Source organism: Athalia rosae, chromosome 1 (genome assembly GCF_917208135.1).
Source record: "Athalia rosae chromosome 1, iyAthRosa1.1, whole genome shotgun sequence".
NCBI classification, from domain to species: domain Eukaryota; kingdom Metazoa; phylum Arthropoda; class Insecta; order Hymenoptera; family Athaliidae; genus Athalia; species Athalia rosae.
Window position 1 is genome coordinate 23,003,390 of NC_064026.1, and position 26,081 is coordinate 23,029,470.

Consider the following 26,081-nt stretch of genomic DNA (forward strand, 5'->3'; position numbering starts at 1 on the left):
GAAACGGTTAAATGAGAAAACACTTATTTTATCTTGTATTTTCAACAGCCGTAAGCTATGTGAATTATTAATAAAATTATGTACAAGAGGTTCTATATTACTTCTAAACTTAGTATTTAAGTTATTTAAGTAATATAATCACTTACGGTACTTAAATTTACAAACGTTGTAAAATACATTTTTATATAGAATTTCAAAAAAGGGAAGAGGTACTTGCTAATGGTTACTCAATTTTTGATGGCCACGTATATTTTTGTTTCTATAAGTAGTTTTAGAATAATTCTCGAGTTCTGATTTTCCAGTTATTCTAGCTTGTAGTTAATTGCAGTCTAAACTCTTGGTATTAGGGGTTGATATAGGGGTATTGATTAATGCACGTCGAATGTTAATCAGCTGAACCTCTCCTTAAAAAAGTTGCTGTCGGTTTGTTCGGAAACCTTTGCATACACGTTAAAATTACATACATTGTATATGTGCTCCCTACTTTTATTGGCAGTATTCATTGTTAGCGTCGCAATTGCTAGGTAGGAGGATCTGCGAGCATCACCTAAAAAATTATGCGAGCAAAAGAATACTTGATAGAATATCATTCAGTGTTTTTCAAAATTTATCAAATATTTTATAGCTGACTCGTGTTACTTTGCCGAGTAATGAGAGCCAATATTCGACGGTGGACCTCGATGATGATGATGGTGTTTATGGCCAGGTCCAGAGTACCTACTTCCCGGACGAGAATGTACGATGGCATAGTGATCGCTGTTTGTCGATATAGATCTCGTAGAATTCATCGTGGAACCTCCAGATGTGTAGCCAGGTTTTCCGTTCAAAGAATATCTGCAATAGAAGAATAGAACAGATGTTACATATATGTGTCATTTTCTTTCTGTGCAATTTCAGTACACCTCGTATCTAGAATAACGTCACAAATACAGTGGCTGATACCTGAGCATATACAATCACGTATAATCACGTCATGTTATGATACAATACTCGATGCCAGACACCATGCAACAAGGTAATATTACCTTGTGTTATAATTACGTGACTTATGACGCTCCGTTTGAGAATGTCTTTCATAAATTCGGTATTTGGTCAGACACTATGGCAGGTAAACCGTAGCAATTTCGTCTCTTACTCAATTTCCAAGAGTTGACGTAGATTCCGTGAACGGATTCACGTGTGTGGTGTGGTATTGTTGTGTTCTTGGATCCATAGACCAGTGGTAAGCGGTACTTTGCAGAAATTATGCAAATTTTTATTGGCAATAACGGTTGGCTTGCAGCTGCTCACGTAAGTGATAATATAAACTTAAAACATTTAAACCGGTGCATTCAAAGTTGTCTTATATATATATATTTAAGGTAAAGTATCGTTGAAAGCAAATGTACAAGAGTAGTGGTACATATGTATACGGTTAATTAATTATCAGCGATGAGCGCTCGTCATTTACTGTGCAGCAAGGTTTTTGGCTGTTAGCGCATAAAAAATAGTAACAAAAGAAAATTCAACAGGTTGTTAGTTTATGCATTAAGTTATGACGAAAAGTATTAAGGGCTAATCTGCTCTGTGCACAGACAGACTATACCGATTAACTATTCACGCGTAATGAAACAATTTTTTGGTACGCCTTTCTCGGTACATTGATTACAAGCTATTTGGAGATAGTCAACGGAAATAAATATTCAATGATAAATAAAAAAATTGTAATAATAAAATAAAAATATATACGGGAAGAATATATGCGTTCGAAAATTACATGCATTAGTAAATGTATAATGAGGTATCGCTACGAATTCTGTGAAAGCCTTCGAAACATAATGTTCGTCCATTGTTAATGCGGTAAATAGCCATCTAGAAATATTCAAACGAGTCGATTAAAGGCAAAGCCCCCTACCGCCTAGTGGAACATAACGTACGGTATTAGAATGGGACAGTAACCAGAGTAGATCGTAGATCCGTTATGGCCCGCACAAATATGCCAGACGAGCTCAGATAAACTGTGGCATCGGCACGAGCGTCCATGAATTATACATCGACATTGCATGCATTGTTGGCTAGTGAGCATTGTTACAGACCCCTAAATCGCCATCTTTCTTCTAATTAATGCGATTAAAACAATATACTATATACACTTCCGCATCGTTAGCATACAAATATGGGTGAATCCCGTGGGGCGCGGATATGGAGTTGCGGAAATCAGTTTTGAACATGTAACGCACGGTTACAAATAACGTGAATCCATTCTATCGCGATCGCCTGTAAAGTTCATGGATAATATATGGGAGGGAAATTTTTTTGCGATTTCTGAAATTCCTCATTATCTAACCGGGTACGTATGTATTATACCTATGCCTATACCCATACAACCAGAAATCTCCAGCTGCAGTATAAAGGTACTACCGATGTGCGCTTCTAAAAACACTCGACTATTAATCGCCCTGCATGGTACAGCAGCTGGGTTGCATTTTTGTACAACGATAATACCTGCCAAGAATAATACATTCGCATGTTTTAGCTTCATTTATTGTCGTAGCAGTAGTTCGACGTCTACTACGGTATACACATATATTATATACCGAGATACGAGTAATAACATTCCGCATACTGCACCGCAGGTATAATCGGTACACAGCTGTTACTACTAGGTTGATGGTGTAACTCGTTCGATACGATGAGCCGAGTTCCGAGCGTAAGCTACATACCGTTAACGACGTCAAAATACTACCGTAGTGACTATACGGTAATAGAGACGCGCTCAACTAATCGTGAGCCAATTTACTCTCTAAATGGACCGCTCCGACTATTATTGGTTGAACCTGATCTACGGAAGCGCGGTCATTATTACGTTAGCCCTGAACTTCATCGGATTCAAATAATTAACGATCTCTCAGATAATATCACATGTCTTTACAACACTATACTTATATCGGTAATTATTGGCTATAAAGATTTGCTATAACAGCGTTAAGCAACACTCGATGCGCGAGTCCGAACTTTCGCCAACGGAATCGAAAAACTTTGAATTATCGTAACCGATAATTATACCGATACCAAATCAAGTTTCTTGTTTACCTCTTAGCGAGCAGTTGAAAAAACGAATCTTGAACCGTTTTCGTCAGATGTACAGGATGATATGGCGCGAGCCGATACGGCAGTAGCCCCCTTAAAGGGAAGGAGATATTCTCCAAGTAAGAAAAGTCCATACCTCAGAAGGTAGATATAGGAGATCGGCGAAGTCTTCTTCTAGGAATTCTATATTTATAATATGTTCAAAGTCCAAAACACGAGCTCATATGTATTTTATGTACGCCACGTGGTCCGCACGTAGTGTTGCAGGTATGGTGAGACTGACCTCTTGACCCGACACGTTTGCGTCCTATCAGGTGGAGGTATCGGTTACACCAGACCAGAAGGTCGGCTTACTGAGTCAGGCTATTGAGGTAGGTCGGCAATACCATCGTTGACCGGATATAAGATACCCTAGCGATGTGCTGCAGCACATACCGTCCATGCCTTCGTCGTAAGGAATGTTTTAACTTATAGAATAAAAAGAAAATACATATTATACTGCGTAAAGGAAGTGCAGTTCCAGGGTCCAACTGTTGTGTATCGCGGTATAGAATCTTGGTATATGGTGCTTAGGTCCAACCAAGAATTTTAAAGTAAGTGTAATGGAAATAATTCGCGTCGCAGTCCTAAAGTAGGCGTACACCGTGAACGACAAGATTTTCCCTACCGTGAAATACAAAGCTATCGCGAATTTTTTCCCTTTGTTTATGACAATTATTGAAACCAGAGAACCTGTTCTTACCTTGAGCCGTATTGAGATCCGTGCCAACTTCTGTAAGGGTCGTAATCCTCGATTATCGATGGTTCCTTTTCAATTATCTCGGTTCGAGCGCAACTGCAGGACATCGCAGAGCAAAGAAAAATGTTCATTATCAACATTATGAGAAATAGAACCCCCAATGCCACGGCAAGCCACAGAAGCCAAGGGGGGTGGACGGAACCGTCGTCACAAATGGGCTGGACAACTGCAATAAAAAGATGACGGCTTAAAAGAGGGGTAATATCACAAAGTTGGGAAACATGTTTTTCAATCTATATGCATATTGACCGATGTCAAATTTGTGAATAAATTTTGAAGGATGCGGACATGAAATCGGTCGGGTAGAGATAAGGCGCGGCGGGGTCCTGTAATCTGAGTACAAGGGATGTATAACGTGGGCGACGGTAACTAACCGCTGGCTATGGACCCTGAAAGCCTCGAAGCTTGTCCAGGACCCCTCAGGCCCCGGACCACGCCCTGCAGACCGGTTCGCCATATATACGTGTATAAATATATACGCAAGCGAGAATTGGCCATAATAAAAAGAGTACGTAACACCGACAATCCACGGTAAGGTGGACTCGCTGAGTTAGGATATGTTTCACATCCATTATCTCTCTGGATGTACTAGCCAATGGTTATATTCATATGGCGATTGATTTATCCAATGACTCTTTAATCGCACGGAGGATCTCCTTATACACACATCCGTGTCTGGAGTATCGTTAGGTGGGGGTTTCCATGCAGGGGGAGGCGACGCGTGCATGTTGCTAACAAAGAATTCAAAGAATCTCGGCTCTCGACAAGGAGAGCTCTTTTGCAAGAGATGCAATTTTCCTTTGTTGAATCGTTCGCGCGCGGGAGTAAAGGTTTGAGGATAATTGAATAATTCCTGCAGCTGTAATCGTAGTTGATCCTGGGAAACGCTGAACTGGTTTTCTCATCTTCCGCCAAACCTGCAGATTTCACGTTAATCTTATCCCGCGTTCGATAATTTACCAACAAATTTTATAATAAGTGAATTTTCAATTATTAAACTTCAAAATTCAACGAAATGATTATTTATCTGCGTGAGTATTAAATTACGTGTGTATGTTGCAACATTAAAATATTAACCTGCGACCTTATGCCCGGACGGTGACGACCTTTGCGTAATTTCTATCATATTTGAGGATTTCAAGATCCTCAACCCTTAGTTATCTATATTTTTGCACAGAGAGAATGAATGGGTGTCCATTAGATTGTATAACGGCAGAGTGGACCGTTCAGGGATTAATATTCAGTCCGTATCGAATCGCTAATACCTACGTACCGTTGCAAGTTTGTATATACATGTACGTAGTATGTTGCTACGTTAATTCCATCATCGGTACCTCTCGTTCCAGTTCAGGTTTCTGCACCTGTTGTAAATATATATATATATAAATGGAATATCCCTCTACACGTATAGGTATATCCCGTGCTTATTCCGCAGACTGAGGGTCATTTTCTTTTAATGAATCGCGAGATTGCGTCGGAGAAAAGGAAAACATGGCTATAGCTTCGTTCCGTACCTACAGTATTTCGATCGCGTTTCAGCTCTTCGGAACGCCCTAGCTGCTAATTAAGCTAGAGTGCTAATGATTATTCTACCCAATTAACTCAGACAACCACTTGCTGTCTTATCTTCTCCCTCATTCCTCATCTTCTTGCCCTTCATCACCTACCCCCACCCTATACTATCCCTGCTCTGCATCAGCTTATGATGGCTTTGTCCAATTTTATAATCATCATTGTTGGCACTTTTGCCGTATATAAACGCGTAATTTGAAGTAATTTGAAAATTTTCGCGAGCTAGTTCCCGACTTTCGTAGCCTTTACAGGGTATGCAGGCTCTTGGCAAAATCGCAAAAACAGTCTCGACACGACCTATCCAAGACAGGCATGTGGAAAAATGACACACGCGTATTTTTCCGAGGTATCTACACTGCTCAACACAATTAGAGGAGCGCTCATTGGGGTAGTAAAAAAAAAAAAAAATTAGAAGTTATATTTTGATGCAGTAATTTTTTTTGTAGAGTCATCACTATGCGTTGTGCCGTCAAAGCACCACCTTGAATGACTATAAGCTCACAAGTACGTCCAGTAATACTGATACCGCCCCACACCATGACGCTTCCACCACCGTATCTTGTGACTTTCTGAAACAGGCCAACTCTATATCGTTCGCCAGGTCTTCGGTATACTCGTAGACGTCCATCAGAACCAAGTAACCGAAACCGGGACTCAACGGTGAAAAGCACTGGCGTCCAGTGACGAAGCTCTGCGTACAGTTTGGTCCGAAATTCTCGTCCCGGTTGCTCTCAGCAGATCATTTTGGTGCTCCCTGGCAGTTGCGGAGCGGTTGCGAAGAGCACGATTCATGAGGTAGCGATCTTCTCGCTGTGTTGTGGCTCTGTGGCGACCTTGCCCACGTCTTCGCGAGTAATTTCCAGTCTCACGATACCGAATCCATAGCCGAGCGATTACGGACCTAGCCACTCCTAGCTCTAACGCGGTTTCACGTTTTGATGTCCCAAACTGCAGTAAAGTTACTGCACGCACAACTTCTACTTCACTTAAATATCTCATGTTGCGTTTCGAAGAATAATTGAATGCTTTTTGAACGATTAGCACGGTCAGAGTGTTGACTGTCGAATAGTCAACAGCGCTCATACACTCTTGTTTCGGTAGTCTTACCCCTTGACCCATACTTACCCTTGAATACAGACGCAAATTCCGAGTATGTTTACATCAATGAACTGGAAAAGTTCGCCTTCAAATCGGTGTAAAGTAACAACAACAACACTGGTCAAGTTGTTTGGATATGGCCACCTTGTGAAGGAGTGCTCCTCTAATTGTTTTGAGCAGTGTATTTATTCTATTCGGTTTTTTACAAACTCGTTCATCATTCGGAATCTATTTTTTTTCTCATCTATTCATTGTCAAATCTTGTAATTACATAGCGTCTCTTCCAGTGTATTCGTACTGCGTCATTGATGTTAGTCACAAGAAAGGGATCGCACAAACATAAATTCCACACATAAAATAACAATTCGCTGCACTATTGTAGATTTTCAAATCCATTGACATAAAATATTTTATCCGCACGCGTATACAATGCTACTACCTAGCTACGTGAGAACTTGCAGTCTAGAGACAGAAAAGCTGTGATCTCGATGCTTCTCTTCGATTGATTCGTAATCTCGAGGGTAATCTCCCCGCTTTTTTCTTCTATCTCGACCAAATTAGTTCTCTGTAGCCTTCCGGAGGGAGTATAAATGTCATCATCCAAACTGGAATTCGGTCTCGCGATAATCGAGATCGATTCACAGAAACTTGAAATATATGGTACGAAAAAAACGGAACAAACTTTTGAAATTCATTGATGAAAAGTATCTGTAGCGAATCAAAAATTTCTATTCACTATACTTGAACTTGACATAAGAGTTTATCCCTTGTTCTCCTGGTATGTATTCCCTTGTATTCCTACATATATACACTGAAACTCTAGACGCAGGTTGTGGCTGCTGCAGTTGGTATATCAGAGTTACATGCATATCTATATACTCCACCCTTGCCGTTGTGGATATTTTATGGAAATTTCTCAGCAAGCTGCTGCGGTATAGCTTGCAACCGGAGTCAACCCGGGGTAAGCACGCATATTGCCAATATATACGTATGTACGTACACGTGGCTGTAAACGCGACCGGCAGATATTATTTACTGCCTGGTCGAGCGATGCCGTTTTTATCTCCGTTCGAATAATCGTAAACCGCGCATAAAGAGTCGCGTATAGAGTCGTTTTCATTTTTTTTTCCTCATTCCTTTCCGTCCCTCTACCTTATATTCCTCTTCTCTTCTACTCGCCCTATCTTGTTTCTTTCTCGCAGCCAGCGTCTTGTTTAATCTTTTTTTTTTCCTTATTTTCTTCTTCTTTCGCTATCTGCACCCCCGTTATGTGTTTGAAATTAAATTTACATGCGACCGTTGTATTATTTGAACACACCCTTCTCGTACCTTTTTCCATTAACGTCTCATATTCTTTTCGCTCGAAATTCCTACATTCTACGCTTGCTCCACATTTGCGATGATTATTGTTTTGCGCTTAGTTTCATAACAATGAAATTATAATTACTGAGCTATCGTAATTATTTTCAGTGAAATCAAAAGCAAACCTCTCCTCGTCGAAATAGAATGGTGGTGTGGTGACGATTAAACAACGCAACGGTGTACATCGGAACATTGTCAGAGTGGTTAATGGAAGAAGTAGAAAATTTTATTGCAGCCTGCCCTGCGTTGTCACGCGATAACAATAATGATCGGCGACTGGACAAAAGCAATGCAGGTAGAATCTTCCAGCAGTTAATTAACTTTCCCCCATATACCCGTACATTCGATGCTTTGATTGCTGTAGAAAAAGAGAAACTAACGTTGAAAAAATTCATTCCACCATTCATCTCATTTGATCAATACCGCGCGTGATTTTCACGTCCCACGATCGCGTCGGGTCAATTGTTTGATTATCGGACCTTCAGGCCCCCCGCCCCGACAACTGGGAATGATAATAATTCATAATTATCGACAAGATTCGATCGCAAAGAACCATTACTTGAAACCTCATGAACATCACCTTGTAGCGATTCACGTAGCGATAATATTTCAACGCGAATACGAGTATGAATGGCTTTGAACTTTCTACACGTATGGACGATTCTCCAGTCATGGCTTTGACCAAGTCACTAAAAATGATAATGGGAGGAACCCGGGGGTTTGATAACTATTCTTTGTACCGCATGTCAAAGCGATACAATCTTCTGCCGGAACGTTATAATTACGTTTACGACATAATAATTATTAAAGTTTACATACCTATACGTTCAGCATATTATCAATATTAATAATGATCATGGCTAAATGCGCTTACACCGATATTGTTCGGCATGTTTTCATTATTGATGAGGAATGAAGCCTCCACATTCGTGCCGCAAGCTCATTGTATTCCTTTCGGATTATGAAACGAAATACGACAGATTCGGTGACAGGAAAGTTTGTAAATTCCTCTACATGGGGAGTAAGGAATACACATATAGCCGAGCAAACGACACGATTCTTGCAAACGGTATGACGCAAGGGCATTCCAGTTGTACGTTCACTTGCAATACCGCTGCCGCTCCTGTTATACCGCACTTACTGCTTGTACGATGTGTCTTCGGTCTCACCTAATGATCTGTCAAACGCAACCACAGAAGCTGCACGCTCTTGCATTCTACGGGCATATACATATCGGCACACCTATATATTGTATGTTATATATATATAGTTTTGGCGTGTAGGTGCTGCAGAATACTCTCCAGATTGTTTACACAATCTGTTGTTCGTACATATATAAGTGCCATGAAAGTGCGGGAGAACTGCGTTCTAGGATGTTGTATGACGTATGATGTCGTATGGTAAGAAGGGTAAATGGTATGTTATATATCGAATACCGTAAAGTAGGAAGCAAACCGCAACAAGTATAGGTTTGGATAACGTCAAGGTATGCAAGATCAAAAGGGTCATGCCTTTGCGATGAGAAAGCAACTCGAAGGTACTGTTTTCAAACTATCTTGTATGTATAATACGCATTGCACGCTACGCAAATGAAACCGTTGGATATTTCCACTTGACGTACAATGCAAAAGTGACTATATGGACGGCATCGAAATGAGAAGAAGAAGAAGAAGAAGCATCATTAACCATCCTGCACCGAAGAGAACGATTGAGATTACATATTGGTAAGAAAATTACTCGCGATGGGTGAAGGACCATTAAATTTTGTCAGTACTCTAATGTATTCGAAACTTACCGGGCGTGTCTCCAGGATCCAGAACAAAGACACTGGTTCCGGCGAGAAGAACTCCCTCTTCACCAGCTAGATTTTGTCCACCGGGTTGAAAGCCACCCTTGACATCCTCCGTGGGATCTCCATCGCAGATTGGAGTTCCGCAGTTTCCTGTAATTTTTTTTTTTTTTCTTTTATAATGAACAAAAATGAATTAACAAGTTATCGGTGATCGCACATATACCTAATCTCTCTTCTCATGTATACTCTCATTAGAAATTGATCGAGTCTTAGGAAATATGATTTACGCGTGAAAGAAAATAAAAATTGATACACGAAGCTTTCCAGCTGTTCTTTTGTCAAAGAAAACACGACGATTATTCGCATGGCATTGAATATGAAATTTACTGAAAAATAAACGTGAAAAATAACATATTAGAACATTGCAACGTGCAAACGCTATATTATGTTATAAAGTATCACGTGTGAAAGTACTGATACGCTTACAAAAGAATCGTTTGTTTCTCTAAGACTGCGTATTTCTCTCGTGAAATTTTCGAAACGTGTGTATCACAATATACTTGATGCACAGAACTGATGTGCATCCCACCAATCGGTTTCCCTCGTAAGCATTCGAGAATATGGGTCTGAAATGAGAATACCCAACGGATTTGAACTAGCTGGTCTAAATCCTGATAAATAGAAATTAATGCCTACGGATGTCTCGCCCTCTGTTACGTAGGTAATATCAGCTGGTGTGGCAACCGCCGTAAATACAGGTTTATGGGACAGTGTCGTCGAGCTTGCATCGGTATGGGCTATCCACGGCTATCTGAATACAATGCTAGCTGCTAGAGGGATCGATAAAAATATTTTACATTCTTATATTGGGCCTCGAGCTTCCATCCGTTTTATATCATTCGATGACCGTTAAATACGTCCAAGTTGGAATCGGTACACCGAAGAGTTCGCAATCTAAACTATTTCAACTTCGCTCAGGCGTCGAAGGGATTCCAACGCTTTGAAACAAATCGCACTAACTTCTGTGGAAATTGAGCTCACCTTTACAGACGGAAATTCCGCACTGAAAGTGAACCTGGGGACTGTCGAGGAATCGAAACATGGAGAATAAAGTTGCGTCAGCGTATCCTGTCGCAGGATCGTACATGAATTTCGTCATTACTCGGCCGTTCACCGGACATCTGAAAAAATTGGATACAGAAAAAATAAATTTTCAATATGTACGACTTGCTTTTGTCCTAAAAATATTAATGATTATGATAAAATTACGGGACATACGATTCAACTTTTGAAGCGTGGTAACTGTAGCAAGTAATCCTAACAACGAGCACGCGTGCGAAGTAGAAAGTAACGTCGACTGCAGCACAGTTGTTGTATAGGGGCGATGAAGAAAACTGACCGTGTTTGAAAGTATAAGTAAATAATTTATTGTTTACTATCTCGTTTTACGATTCGCTGAACCCGTTGCCTTTTTTTTTTCTTTTTTTTTATTCACATTCTAATGTATACGGTATGAAAATATTCTTCCGTTTTATTCAACGTTCCGCCTATGTGCGGCAGTAGTCGCACAGTTGGAGCAAATAAACGATTCGTTGATTCACATGAAAAACGAAACAAAAATTGAAAATGGAAAAATTTTCTACGGTAAATCTTATTCGAACATCATACGATACGGAAGTACATAAACGTTAGCGCAACGCTCGCGGTTTTTCAAAAACTTCTTGCCGCGCAATCGGAGCTACCGTGCGATGAAATTTTATATCGCGGGTTCAGGGATTTAGAAAGAGGTAAATCGAAAATCTGTAACATACCCTAGCGTATATGGACTTTCGCACAAGTCACGTCAGCGAGAGTTAAGCGATTCTTGGCACGCAGGGTGTGTAGCCGCGGTGGGATAAAGTTGCCTTGACACGCATGAATTCGACCGTGTGAGCAATACTATTTTATGTATCATATTGTACCTGCGTACACGCGCAATGTTCGAGTGGCAGATTATCCTTCGGACATACACGGTCATTATACCCATTTGAGTAGTGATTTACGGTGAAATGTTTATTTAAGTAATTGTCGAGCAGCGCGTTCCACGGATGCCGCCGTCATCCTCTACTCTTACTTTCATATTTATTCAGCTGTTTTTTCGTTTTATTTTATAAATTCTTCTCTTTCGGTCGTTCGACCGAGCATGCATCCCGCGCACGTGAGATTCGCGTCCCATAATAACGTCTCGTAAAGCCCTTATCGGATTCTGGTTAAAAGTAATAAATTTGATTAAAGTACCAATGGTCGAGGGAGATTTAAATTTTCACTTACCCCTTGTCGTCGATCAGAGGAACGCTGCTGTTTCGTTTGTTGAACGCGGAACACGATTTAACTCGGATACCGTACATTCCTGTAAAATACGTAGAATAAATAAAGGTCTCGTCGGATTCACGTGGGACTGAGTTCCCGAATATCTTGCGCTCTTTGTAGAGTTAAAATTTCGGTTCAATTTGTTTTTTTTAATCTTATTTTATCCTCGCACAAAGTTTGTTCAGGAAGTTATGCAAAGGTATAATTGTTAACGCGTCCTCGCTGACCATGGAGTAACTATACAACACATATTCGACTGGAAAAATACGTATCAGCATGTTGTATGCTGTAATTACGTCATTTGTCAAATCGTTCAAATTTACAAGGTTACCGAAATATCTGGAAACACACGAAGAACCATCTGTTGAATGGTGCTTCGCTAGTTTTACGACCTCTCGGAAAAATGCTAATTCAATATTGTGAAAAAATTCAGAAATTGGATACCAACCATCCGGTCGAGATATTTCTGCTCTCAGAGTGTAATTGTGACTGTAGATGGTCTCTTGTACACGACGTCCCCTGTCGAGGACTCGAAGCGAAACCAGGGAAGTTTCATTTCTTGAAAAAAAAAAACAAAATTCAGCTTCTGTTAAACGATCGATATTATAAGGTAACAGCTACAGATCGCACTAATGGTAAATCGAGCAAAGTTTTGTCGTTAAAAAATACGGTGCCCTATATACACCAATTTGTTTGCTCGTTGAAATACCAGCTGCGTAACTTTACGTTTTGCTGTGACAAAAAGTGAAGGTTGTTTCCGGTTGCTTGTACAACTAGTGCGTGCGTTCTGAGTTTTTATCATAAATTCATACCAGTTGCACCGAGAGTTGCACATCATCTGTGTGTAACCCGGTGTCGGAGAGGCGACGAATTTAGGTGATGAAAAAGAACAAAATGAATGAAATAAATAATTTGGTTTCGTTCCACGAAAGAAGTTCGTCCTCTGTCTGTAGTTTGATCATATATTTTAATCGCGAACAAAAAATTAATCGAAGGCTGGTTATACTTGCGTTATTCGTTATTGTGTACTTTACCCTCGAATCTCTAGTGTATAGGTATTTTCGCCCGCCATGTTTCTTGTAAGTGTTAGGAACTCACGTAATAGGTACATGCAACTCCCACGTAAATCACGCGACAAAATTGAGATACGATTTCACGGTCAATGAGAAAGTGAATGTCGCTTCTGGAGCCAGCGAAAGTCACAAGAGGTTGAAAAAATAAAAAGCGCGCTGAAAAGTAAAAGCATATTTTGAACATGATCGTTCTACTTACTTGGCATTTTTGAAGCCTGCCTTACCGCAGGTAATAACGTAGAATTTATCGTCAGCCAGTTCCAGTGTCTTGTGAATTCGGACGGCGATTGGTACCGATCTCTCCTCTTCAGTTTTCTGCAATAAATGAAACACAGGGTTAATTCCGCAAGCGATGGACCCGATCGAAGTGTGAAACAAACTCACGTTGTTGACCAGCACCCCGCAGTAGTCGGGGGCACCCGGAACGGCGTGGAGATTTATACCAAGTGTGACGTGAGTGGTACCGTTTCCAGGTACCATGCATTGAGGCGTTCTGTAATCTCGGGCGTGGACGGCCCCGAGGAAACTCTGGTTGACGTTCATTCGGATGGTCATGTAGCCGTCCTTGCATGTCGCCGTAACAGTCGGTTGGAACTCCGTATCCATCAGCTGACCACTGACCTGAAACCGAGTAAACAAAGCCCTCTGTGTAATTAAATCTCTATTAGCTCCCGCTCAGGTATTTCATGCTACTGCTTATGAAAGGAGCTTTTGTCTCGAATTACAGTTAGGTTTTGTACCACGGGTAAAAATGCTTATAAAACCGTTGAAGGCTTTTATTTGATTTTTATTCACAGCGCGCTATACATGGCGCGGTATATTATAGGATCGTAATTTTTGCGTTCGCGGGGGTTTGAAATGATAATCAGTCTCGTATTCTGTAACACTTGTGAAAAACACGGCGCTGACGCGCGTTCGAAACCTGAGAGAGTGAAATTAATTTGGTGTATAGAATTGATACAGTTTCTCCCCTGCGGGGTACAGCGTGTACGCGTGATAAAACGTACTAAGAACTTCTTGAATGAATTAAAGTCGTTTGACAGGACTGTTATTAAGCGACAATCACATTTTTTGACCCATTCGGGTACCGCGTCGCTGCAAAGCTATAGCTGCTATCTATTACTTGTCCGTCTCTTAGGTCTATTTGCATGACAAATAGCTATTATACGACGGTGTTATGCATGAAAGATTGGCTACAAAACGTCCAAAGAAAAACCTACTTGTGTCCCGAGGACCCTTGTCCGTTGCTACGGGCGGAAAGCCTCCATTTGGATGCAGATCAGCTGCGATCCATGCATATTACGCCCTGCTTACGTACATTTTCAAGATGTTTCTCAAGTATACGTTTCACATTTCTATGTACCGTAAGTATGCAGATGACGGGCGTATTTTATAATCAAACCAAGGACATGGATTCGTGTGATTCGACTCCCGTCTTGGGAATTTCCGTTTCACGACATCCCCGCACTGTGGACATTATTTTGTGGCTGATGAATCGGGGCACAAATTTAATAAACCTATTCCGTGTTCAAACGCCGATAAGAAACGGAGTGCGATCGATCTGGAATACCGCAAAATCAGATTCGGTCCAGAATACCCGCGTCTCGAGAAAGGCCATCGATCGTGTCCCGTGCAGCACCAGTGCAGGATGATCTATATGCTTAGCTCTTTTACGGTTGCGTGCAATGTCAAATATAAAGGACTCACAAGCTACCTTCGTATAAACTCTTGAGTTATCCGTGGTGATCTTCGCACGTATTATTTTTCCAAAGAGAAACCGGTTTCGAAAGGTTCTCCCGCAGCCGTTACGGGTGAGACCGATTTTGATTTCTGCAACGATAATGTCATCTTCATCGGCTCCGGTACATATCCCGATAATTAACCGAGTTTTTATTTAAACGGGGCCAGCTCCGCAGTCGTCTCTGCCGTTCCAGTTTCTGTACGGTCGACCAACGTCAACAGCTGGTCGATGACGCGTATTTTCCACTTGTTCTCGGATCTTCCCTTCGGACACACATTCCGTACCAACGAACCGCGTCCCTTATACCGATGATGTTCGGTTTGACTAACGCCTCATTCTGTACGTATAAAGGACATGTGTGCACGGGGAGTTGTCCGTCAGGTAACGGGGGTGAGTAAGGTTACATTATGGTGTGTTAAATTAGTTTAGGCCACATTAGAATGAATTAGGATGAGTTAGATCAGGTTCGCCGGTTTATGTTTGCCATAGATATAAGTTGTTTCGCTAAATTATTCGCTCGGTGAATAAACGGGCATTCCTCATTAGTTTACCGAGGATAATTTGATTGAGATTTACATCCGGCTACATTCGCATACTGTTACGAAGTTTTGATTTAATTTAGGAACGTAATGCGTATATTATCGGACAGTTTTGATTTTACCGTCAACGTATACCGTGCAATGCATTCATTCGGGTTACCTCGTATTCATGATATTTTGTCCGTACCTGTAATGGTTTCGATTCGGTTCTGGTGGCGTCATTCTCGGCGCCCACCGTACCCCGTCGTATAGGTATGTGGTACAACATGGTACAACTATACATATACATTCGAGTCACGAATATGTGGGTAGAAGCTCAAAGCAAATTGCATAAAGGGTGGCTGCGTCGTTGCGAGCGTGGGTTACCTCGAACAATTGCAGATCGGACAATGATCGTGGAAAAGTAACCGCACGCGCTTTTGAAGAAAAGAAAAAAAGAAAAAAAAAAAAAAAAAAAAAAGATAATAATCGGCGGCAAAACCAACGCGTTAATGCAGTCTTGACCGCACGCACAATTATGACGCTGCCAGTCACTCGTACCTCCCATGTACGTCGTTTATAGGGCGTTCCAAGTCGAGGAACCGACGTTTGACGGTGGCGTTTATAAATGCAATTCTCAGTTCCGTGTCTTCACGTTGAATCGATTCATTACAGCTTTCTTTGATCACGATTGGAACGAACGATTTGGTCTTACGAGAATACCTGCATAAAACTACCGCTGGCAACTGTGGTCCTGCAATTGGGAAACACCCTATATACACGTATATGCATACGCCATTCGCCACTCCCGCGAGATCGTTCGTCCGAAGCACGGCTTTACTTGGCTCGATTCTCGGGCAGACCGGTCCAAGCGCGGCAGCTGTCAACCCACGCAAACTTTCAGTTTCAGGCTTCCAGGTCCACTCTTACTCCTTGGCAATTTATCAGGAATGTATTCTGTCCCGCCGGAACACCGAACCTTTTGCAACAGCGTGAAAAGAACTACCGCGGTTCGGGTTTTGCCCGGTGTCTATAAGAGCGCAGACTTCTCTAACCGTTTCCTCCGAAATGAGTAGAAAAAAAAAAAAAAAAAAAAACAGGGGAAAAAAAGATCGCGCACCAGAGCGATCGCGCGTTCGGAGAAATAGTCCGCCCGTTTCATGGATCGCAAAATTTCGAGATATTCCGATCCATGGGATCTATGCGTCACGCTGCAATTTGTTCAACCCTTTTTATCGTCATAACGTAATAAGAGTGCTTTTAAAAACTTCGGCAGAATTTTTTTCTCTCTCCAAATTTTTGGACGTTATCTTCACGCAACGACTTGGGCCCTGAATCAATCGTTTTACACCTATACGTATTCAAGTCTTGCTGCTTTCAGCGTTAGAAATATTCTTAGCAGAAATTAATCTCGCAGTAAAAGCAGAGAGCAGGGAACAACTTTGCTCGGTAAGTATAAAAGCAAACAATAATAGTTATACTGTATACGTGCGTGTAACTGCACGGATTTTGCGAGGCAGGACAAAACTGTTCCCCGTAGAATATTATACGTCACGTACGAATAAAGTTCGTATCACCTGTACGCCCACGTTCTTGCGGAGAGATATTTTTATTTTGTTTTTTATTATTTTTGTCCTTTTTTTCTCCCTTATTACCGGACAGTCTTTAATAAATTCTCCCCGTATAGAACTTGAGCTCGGTGATTTCGATTGACGCAAAATTACCCCTATAATAACCCAGGACCCTCGGATTCCTCGGTGGGATGATCGAGAAAACAGTATGAAGACGTTGCTGTTTCCTTTTCGGTAAATTCCTTGGCATAACTACCAATCGCGTAGGTCGCCCCCAGCACATTGCACCCAACCTATGGGTATGGCTGGTGTATAACCCGTAATATTTGAGGAATGCGTGCGGGTAACGATCTGATCTCTGATATATACTCGAGAGCAAGACCCCCGCAGACATCTACGACCATCGACGTACACCGTGACACGTTAAGAGAATCGACTGGAACATTTGCTGGATTCCAAGAGCGACGGAAAAATAAAGAATTATTTTATCGTAAAACCTAGTTCCGGTTTCTTGTACATACCTATACCTGCGTAGATCTTACCTACCTTATTATAACCTCGGTGCATGTTTCACACGTACGGGTTACATGCAGAGATGTTATACCTTCGTACCTTCGTACAACGATATTCCGACGAGTTAAAACTTCCCCACAGAGAAGAACATTTGAGAAAAAAGAGAGAAAAAAAAAAATAATCTTGGAACAAAAGATCATTCTTCGCACCTCGCTTCTCCTCGGCATTAATAATCTACGCGTTCAATGGCCTCCGATATATTTATACTTGTACAAGAAAGGCGATGCGTTCGGGTATAATTGCAGGCATATCATTATACGTATATTCCTGGACCGCGAATATAAATATCTACGAGGAGGAAGAGGGGGGGGGGGGGGAATAAAGGGGGGCAATTGAATCCGAGTGATCTTGCACGGAGAACATAAATATAATGGTACATAGACATACGTATATCGCGTACATCTACTGTGGGCTATTCTTCAACCGACATGAATTGCACGTGTCGTGTTATACGCAATTAAATCAGTCTCTCCTAATGACAAACGGATTAGTCTGTACGCGAGCGTGCATGATTCTCTTCCTTTTCTTTGTTTGCTCTTTTTTTTTTCATTCGTCTCTTGGGAGTCGGTGCGAGCGGCCGCAGTCTGCGGAGGACCCCTTCCGAGTCATGGACTGCACCGGGGTGTTTGCTGCGGGGTACCCCAGGTTTGTATCCTACGGCACGTTTCGCGAAACATGTACGTACGGATGAATGCGCGAATGTGTACGTATACTAAAGATTCACACATATACCTACACTCGACCGTTTGCTGCTTTTATCCGACATAGCGACTCGCGCATTTGTCACGGTGCAGGGATCATAACTCGCGAAGGATAGTTCTGATTGGGCGAGTTCCAACAAGAGTAATGTTCGGAGGATAAAGTCTAGGTCTATCCGTTCCATAGCTCGGTTAACTGTATATCAGACGTTTGCATGTCTCGGCGATTAATTGTACTATCCCTGTTCCTTTTTCGTATCTCATCCATCTCGATTCGCCGATACGTAACGCGCCTTCGAAACGATCCAAATAATTCGCGGACGAACGAAGACCTTTCATCTATTTCTTTGATTTTTTTTCATTCGGATCGGCCGACGCCGAAGGCCCCGAATAATCATACGACTCGATAGAGTCCGAGTGTTCAGTTTTATTGTTACTTCTTATCTCTCATTTTAGGGAGAACACGCGCTGGCGAAGGTAGGTATACCGTCGCATACGTCGCCTCCTTCGAACCTGCGGCAGGTCGATAAACGAGCTTTAAACGAAACCTGGAGGCTCGGAACTAAGGATTGCGGAGGATCTCGTTGCGGTCCGATGTTTCGCGAGCCAGAAGTCTGCGGAATCTAAAGTAACATTGGAAACAGCGGCATCGGTATCGCCGCACAGGTGGGGGCAAACCTTTGAAGTTTGGTACACGGTGTAGGTCGGGGCGGGGCGGGGGGGGGGGTGAGGGCGGTTGAAATTTTCTCCGCGCACAGGTAGGGACGCGGGTGAAGAAGCACACGCACACACACACACACACGTAGTGGATCGGAGAATCGTAAAAAGAAAAAAAAAGAAGTAACAAAAATGGCCATGGCTCGAAAGAAGCAAAGTCCTCGGATAGCTGCAGTAAAGGAAAGGGTCAACAACACGGCGGTCGGCGATTTGGGGCTCCTCCGCTTGCCCTCAGGCTTCAAATACTTTCTCAGAGAAGGTTGGTTTCGTATACTCGATCGCAGGTAGGTACCTTTGGTATTATATATATATATATATATATACCTGTTCGCCTGTTGCAATACCAAAGAGATAACTCGAGGCTGTAACGAGATAAGCGAGAGGGATCTCAAACGTCTGGGCAATAACGAACCGAGATTAAGTTTAAGTCGGTATTAGGGGCGGATCACCGGAGGCATCTACGTCCTGATTGTTTCACCGTTTATATTAAGTATCAACTATCGTATTATATGTACCTTTACACTACGAAAGAGCTGTTATTGTACCCCCGTGTATACGTGCGGTCGTTTTTCAATCTTCAAAGTACCTCGGTGAAAAGCTGGATTTAAGATCCGATAAAGATAACGTTTTCTTAACTTGGATCCAGCGATTATTACCTTATTATTCGTGTACGGGCTGCCGTTGCGGCTTTTAATCTTTTTCAATCACCTTCGTAAAAAGGAATCTCGATATAACGTCGCTCTCATGTATTCGCTTTGATTAAAGGTATTGTGCATACGTGTACGCCTTTAACGAGTACAAGTGGTTACGTAAGCCTGCATTGAGCGAATGAGAGGTACCAACGATAACGAGTATTCGTTGTGCCCCGGGGAGATGGTCAGATCGTCGCGGTAATTCTTCCGACTCGCGACTGATATTTCGAGAGCCTGGAAAGGGCATCAGGAAAGTCAGGACGCGGCGAGTGGAGGCCGAAAATTCACCGACCAGCGAAACGTCGTGTACTTTGAACAGCTGCCTCGTATATAAAGATTCGAGTTTAAGATAACCGAACCCATAGTAATGAATTCTCTTATAGCCACGCATGAACTCACCTTTATACCGGGTGTTACGATGATGTTTGGACATTTTTTTTTTTTTTTTTTTTTGTCAACTGCTTTTTATTTAGCACCGCAGCGATTGTATATACAGTTAGCGATTCGAGAGGAGAATATTTTTTCAAAAGCAACATCATTCGGCGTTCTTATGAAGAGTCAGAAGAAAGAAATGTACGTGTCAGGCCCAATGATGTAACGCGTCATCGTAATGACTTGATTGATTATTTTACAACTACAACCATTCGCCATTGGAGAGACTGCCGCGAGTCATAACACATATTTCCCATATGCATCAACGAGCAAATTGTATTAATAGATGATGAATTAGCACACGCCCCACCTATCTATCATATGAATCTATCGGATGAAAGAAAAGGGGAAAACTTGTAAGTGACGAGTGACCCGATACGGCCATGCGATATCGAACTATAATTGCTGTACTGATTTTCTGTCGAAGATATCTGCATACCAATTCTACAAGAACGATCCGAGCATAGACGTGTTATTTTTCTATGATCCGAGTCTAGGACGAGTCTGCGAATTAACTCCTGGAAGTCTCCGCTCTGCAATATCAGCTTTAAATAGAACGCGGAACAAGTCGCAGTAGAGGTATGAGGTAGGTAGGTAGGTAGGTAGGTAGGGTAGGTGGGTAGGTGGGGTGACTCTTCACTTCTATCTTGGAGGTCCTTTTGGTAACGCGGAGAGGTAACAGCGACGCATTGTTTCAACGTTCCTTCGAGCCAGCCAGAGAGACATGTGCGACTTCCTCGCATGTGAAAACCTGCGTATATATATATATACATATATATATACGGATGTACGCTCGTACGTATCTATGTCTCAGAGGAGCGTTTCTTCCGTAACGTAGCGTATAGCCGTGGATATGAGGCTGTCTCACATCGTGTTCGCTGATTTGTCCGTGACGCGACGTTGCTAACGCCGCGCACGTTGCTGCAGAGACGCGGATACGTAATACACCGCCGTCGAGACGGCGGATCGAGGCGACTCCCGTCGTCGACGACGACGTCGGTGTTCCCTGAACCGCGAATAACGCATACTTCTGAAAATTAGTGTGCTCCGAAGAGGGAAATGACGCGACGGGTCGCTGCTTGGTACATCGCACTTGTTAGTTCTCAGCGTCCTTGCGTGTATACGATGTCATTGAACAATGTCCTTCTCGAGTGAACCTTACGATCCCTCCACCTATATGCGTACGGTTACGATCACTGTATACAACCCTCTGCAAACGTGCACACTTGCGAGGTAGTTATTCATACTCTCTTCGCCAAGATTAAGGCTTGCGTGGATCGTAAGTTACGAGGAACTTAAGAGTGCTCGTAAATTCCAAACTCGCATGTTGGCATTTTTCTTGTGAAAAAAAATTACCAGCAAGGGCATAAGAAAAAAAAAAAAAAAAGAAAAAAATGAATATTGGTACGGCACGTATGAAATAAATTCAAGCGATAGATCGACAAAATTGGAATCAAATGTTTCGTAGGTGTAGAAGAGTGTCTGTTGATACGTTGGCAAGTGCCTCTGAAGGAATTAGGGATTGGATTTGGTAGCAGAGGTGTGCGAAAAGCATTATTCGGCAGAATTCAACTTGCTAGGAGAACGTTTTGCTTTTGTGTTTTATGACAGAAACATTTGGTTCGGAGCATTGCGGGCGGAACTGTACCATCCAACGTCCGTAACAATATCTATCCCTTACGGATGATCGCTCTAAATAATAAGGACGCAACTCCCTTCCCATTTCAACGGCGTACCTCGGAGAGGTATCACATTCGGATTTCGACCTCCGTTTAGAGACTCCCCTCAGCTACGTTGGCGTCGCGACGCCCTATCGTAACAAGGTGTTAAATTTCTCACCCTGTTTAATCCATTAACTAAGCTATTAGGTAATTAAACCGTAATGCGCGCGTGAAAACTCGTTTATATTTATTGGATCTTATCCCTCGACTGTATAAATGAAAACCTCGACAAAGACGATTCTTCCAGTTTTCATTTCAAGATTTTCTCCTCGCTTTTCCCGTCAGTTCTTAACAATTATTCTACTTCATATCCGGCGTACTTTTGTACGATATTATACATATACTGACCTCCTAAGAAACTTGACAATGGCCCAGTTTACACTGTTAGAAAATTGTGGCAAGTACATTCCTTATTACCTACGGTTTGCTAGGCTATTGTCTCAGCCGGTGTGTATAAAACACCTTTATAGACACTCGCGTACACGAAACTGTGTGAAATCACCTTTTGTGAGGTAAACTTTAACGTTTTCTCCAGTCAGACTTTGATTGTGAATTCTGAAAAGGCCTTCGCTTATCTCGAAAGTCGACCTCTTTTAGTACTACGCGCGATTTCTAGTATTTCTTTCATTTCTCAACATCACCAATTTCATCAATGAGCGATGTGATATCGGTGAACGGCTACACTTCCGAATACCTAGGAATGAAATAAGAAGACTGGAAGCAGAATCCATAGAATCTATACATATGCCTACTCTGTACGGTTACAGCCATCTATGTAAATGCAGTGGTTAGATTATCAGCGTCGAAATCTCTCGGACGTGGTGGAGTTTGAATCGTCCGATAAGAGAAAGAATAAAATGAAACGAACGAAACCGGAAAATAATTCCGACCCATGCTCACTGGGTTATGAATGTTACGTGACGTCCTCCCTTCGTGATTGGAATCGATAAACTTACGGTTTCCACTGGTTAACCGTAAGGTTTCGCTTTGTCGATTTAAACACACAAATTGAAGGTTTCGTTAACACCAAGTGGCAGCCGATACTCCAAGGAGTGAAACGAGTTTCTATTGACGTTAATTTGCACTCGATTCAACCGAATTATAATTATAATTATGATCGCGAAAGTAAAAAATTTGCGTAACGATATTTACGGGGAGATATATACTCCTTCAATCATCCGACTTTCTAGACGACCCGATTCCAAGTTCAACCGTAATTTTTATGAAATCATTTAAAAAGATTTTAATTCGTTAAAAAGAAATTCGTGCAATTCCTTTTCATTTTCGAAAAAAATATCCCGAGGTGTTCAAGTCGCTTTCACCATCCTAAGTATACACCTATAGCTATATGGAGTGATCTTCATATACCCACATACAGGCTTTAGACACGACCCCTTGGTCGAGATCAGATTTTCGATAAAAAGATATGATATCGGTACAGCCTACCGGGTCAGACGAAGAAGGGGCGACGCGATGAAAATCGAAAACAGAACCGTGCTCGACTGTAGGGTAATATTCAGCGACGTCGGTGTGGCGTATATAGTTCGTATTATATCAGATATCACGTATGGAAGACCCTGGAGCATATTTTATTATTATCGTGTGAAGCGTGAGTTTCAACATTTTCACGATCACAAAAAGGTGGTACTTTCTGTTCGGTACGTACGACGACGACGACGAGGTTGAATAAGAAAAATGAATTCCATCAGTTTGTATAAACCGCACGCGGTATTTGTGCGGTCTCTATTCAAATTTATATAAATATATATATATATGTAGGTATAATATAGGCGACGTTATACGGTAGGCGATAGCCTTAGGAGTGTCGAAACGACTTTCTGTAAAATCAGCGTCTTAGGAAATCTGCATGCATTTGTTCTCACGTTCTTCCGAACAAAACATCGCCGCCAGCGTAGTACCTGCGCGAGGACTATACGCTATACCCCGCCGCTACTCCTGATCCTGCTGCTACCGCTGCTGCAGGAAGTACCCCGACACTTTGAATACAAAACACGTGGGCACGTGCTAAGTCATGAGGTAAAAGATTAAAGCGTATCGTGACACGGTAAACCAGAGTTACCCGCACTTCGTTTCACCGCATAGGTGTGTATGTACGTATACGTATGTACATATATTACATACATTATAGCTTGATAAATATTATACATGTTATCCCTTAGTCTCTCGACGGGATAAAAAATTCGAACAACGTTCGTTTCATTCGCTTTTTCATTCACTCCGATCGCCCGCGTACAGCAAGCATCCCCGTTCTCGGATCGGTCAGTGTCGAGTCATTGCAACTTCAACTTTCTCCCGCATGCACGTTACGTTACGCAAGCGAATGCCTCGCATTTTCCATCACTTCGTTCTTTATTTCCTTTTTTTTCTTTCGGCGTAAAATAGATTTCTGACATACACTACGTACGTACGTACACTCGCTCACCCGGTAGATGCGCAGCGCGCGTTGTATGCCACTACGTAATAGTTGTGGCTCTTTACGTTCACGCAACGTATTCCTATAATAGTAGGTATATGTACAAAGTCGAGGGTCATCGAGGTCTATCGCGCCTAGGATTTCCGTGCTCATCGTCCGAATTCACTTTCTCCTGCGATACTCGAGATGACGCATCGAAAGTATTTCATCTTACTTTCCATTCGAACATATAGGAGTCAGTTCAGAACGAAAGGGTAAGGCGATGCCAACGTACACTTCGTTTTGTTAATCGACGATATTTATTGATTGACGATATAGTTGAAAAAAAAAAAAAAATAAAAAAAAAATCGAAAAAAATGGAATAACACGACTATTAAGATCCAAAGCGCTGATTATTTTCTGGTAACTTTGTACATTTATCGTGCACCTGATTGAAAAGAAATAATGGAAAAAAAGAAGCGGTTCGCAGGTGTGAATTAAAATTTTGGCATATATAAGTCGGTAATGAGTGGTATAATTATAAATGATAAATGTCGGTGTGAATCACGAACGAATGTACATACATACGGTTTTAATAAAGCTACGAAAGTGTTATATTATTAGTGCAAAGTGTAACTAGCGTAAAGGTGCATGAACTCTGTATCATGGAAATAGAGGAAGCGAAAAGTAGAGCGGAATCATTCGGCGAGGGCTTCGTGTTTCTAAACAGAGTATCGCAACGTGTCTCCTTCTCGTTTCCTTTGCTCTCACTCGCTACCAATCGGTTTCAGGGGTAGTCGTATGCACGATGCAGTTGACAGATGATGAAAGTGAATCTCATTAAGCCTCCGTCGAGATTTATGTGTATGATTTCATTGAAAATAAATAAACCGTACGTTATTTTCATCCATCCGTATGCTTTCACTATATTCATATACATATATATACGTAAGTATTTATATCGCTGGGACGTTGTATATAGAGGTAATTAATACGCCCTAATGATAATTAATTATTTTTTCTATTGCTGCTAATTGCATACACGTAGATACGGTAATGATCGATCGCCAGAGTAAACGGGATATTACACGAGCGTGAAAAAAAGTAAATAAAATTCTGCCTTCAATGGTTGAATCGTGAAGTAAAATTATACCACCGTACCGTCTATACGTATAGTAGTTTTCAACTCTTTATTGCCACGTGAAAAAGCCCGATGATGCATGCCGCTATATAGCGTATAGTATATAAAACCAAATATATGCATATGTATGTGTGCGTATAACTAACGAATAACGAGTCCCAGAGTTACACGCTATAAACATGTACGTTGGTATCTATGTATATTCACTTACATACTCGCATATCTATATAACTTTAACGTCTCCATTTTTACAAACTTTTCAATAAACGGGGTTGTACTATAACGGCGATGCTCTATCCATTTTAACTTTTCGATGAAAAGTATTCGCAGTGCGGACGTATGTATGTATGTACATATGGTCGAACGACAGTTTATTCCGTACGTACGTATCATGTACAGAAAATACCTTTCCTCGAGTGTAATCTTCGGCACGCTCTAGCCAAAGAACCCGAAAACCACCAGACTTTGGTACTTACGTATGAACACGAGTGTAAACTAACTCTTTAACTAATTTGCTTCTAACATAGGTTCTTCAGTGTTACGAAAAACTTTGTTTCTCAGCCTCTGTCGGTGCGAAACTGAGAGCATGTGTATGTATAGGTATGTGTACGTACACATACCTATAGGTAATGTCCAGAGTGGGATATCCATCCATCCTTCTCGGTAGAGTTGTACAAAATTTAACGTACGTTGTTTCTGGTGAGCATATTTCTGCATATTCATGTGCACGATCCTGAGCACGTTATTTTG

The 26,081-nt window shown here is 41.7% G+C and overlaps 1 protein-coding gene across 3 annotated transcripts in view; it reads right to left on the reverse strand.

Annotated features, from left to right (window-relative positions):
• Positions 1–7: 7 nt before the first annotated feature.
• Positions 8–26,081, reverse strand: part of LOC105691368 — a 31,377-nt gene continuing 5,303 nt past the window's right edge. For 2 of the 3 annotated variants that reach the window (XM_048660035.1, XM_048660093.1), the window contains exons 3-10: positions 13,499–13,735; positions 13,314–13,429; positions 12,490–12,599; positions 12,003–12,081; positions 10,734–10,873; positions 9,696–9,842; positions 3,812–4,034; positions 8–834 (exon numbers count right to left, since the gene is read on the reverse strand). In XM_048660035.1, coding sequence (XP_048515992.1) covers positions 636–834; positions 3,812–4,034; positions 9,696–9,842; positions 10,734–10,873; positions 12,003–12,081; positions 12,490–12,599; positions 13,314–13,429; positions 13,499–13,735 — 1,251 coding nt within the window. In that variant the 3' untranslated portion in view covers positions 8–635. The remainder of the gene's footprint in view (positions 835–3,811; positions 4,035–9,695; positions 9,843–10,733; positions 10,874–12,002; positions 12,082–12,489; positions 12,600–13,313; positions 13,430–13,498; positions 13,736–26,081) is intronic. The other variant, XM_048660067.1, reaches the window with a different exon arrangement.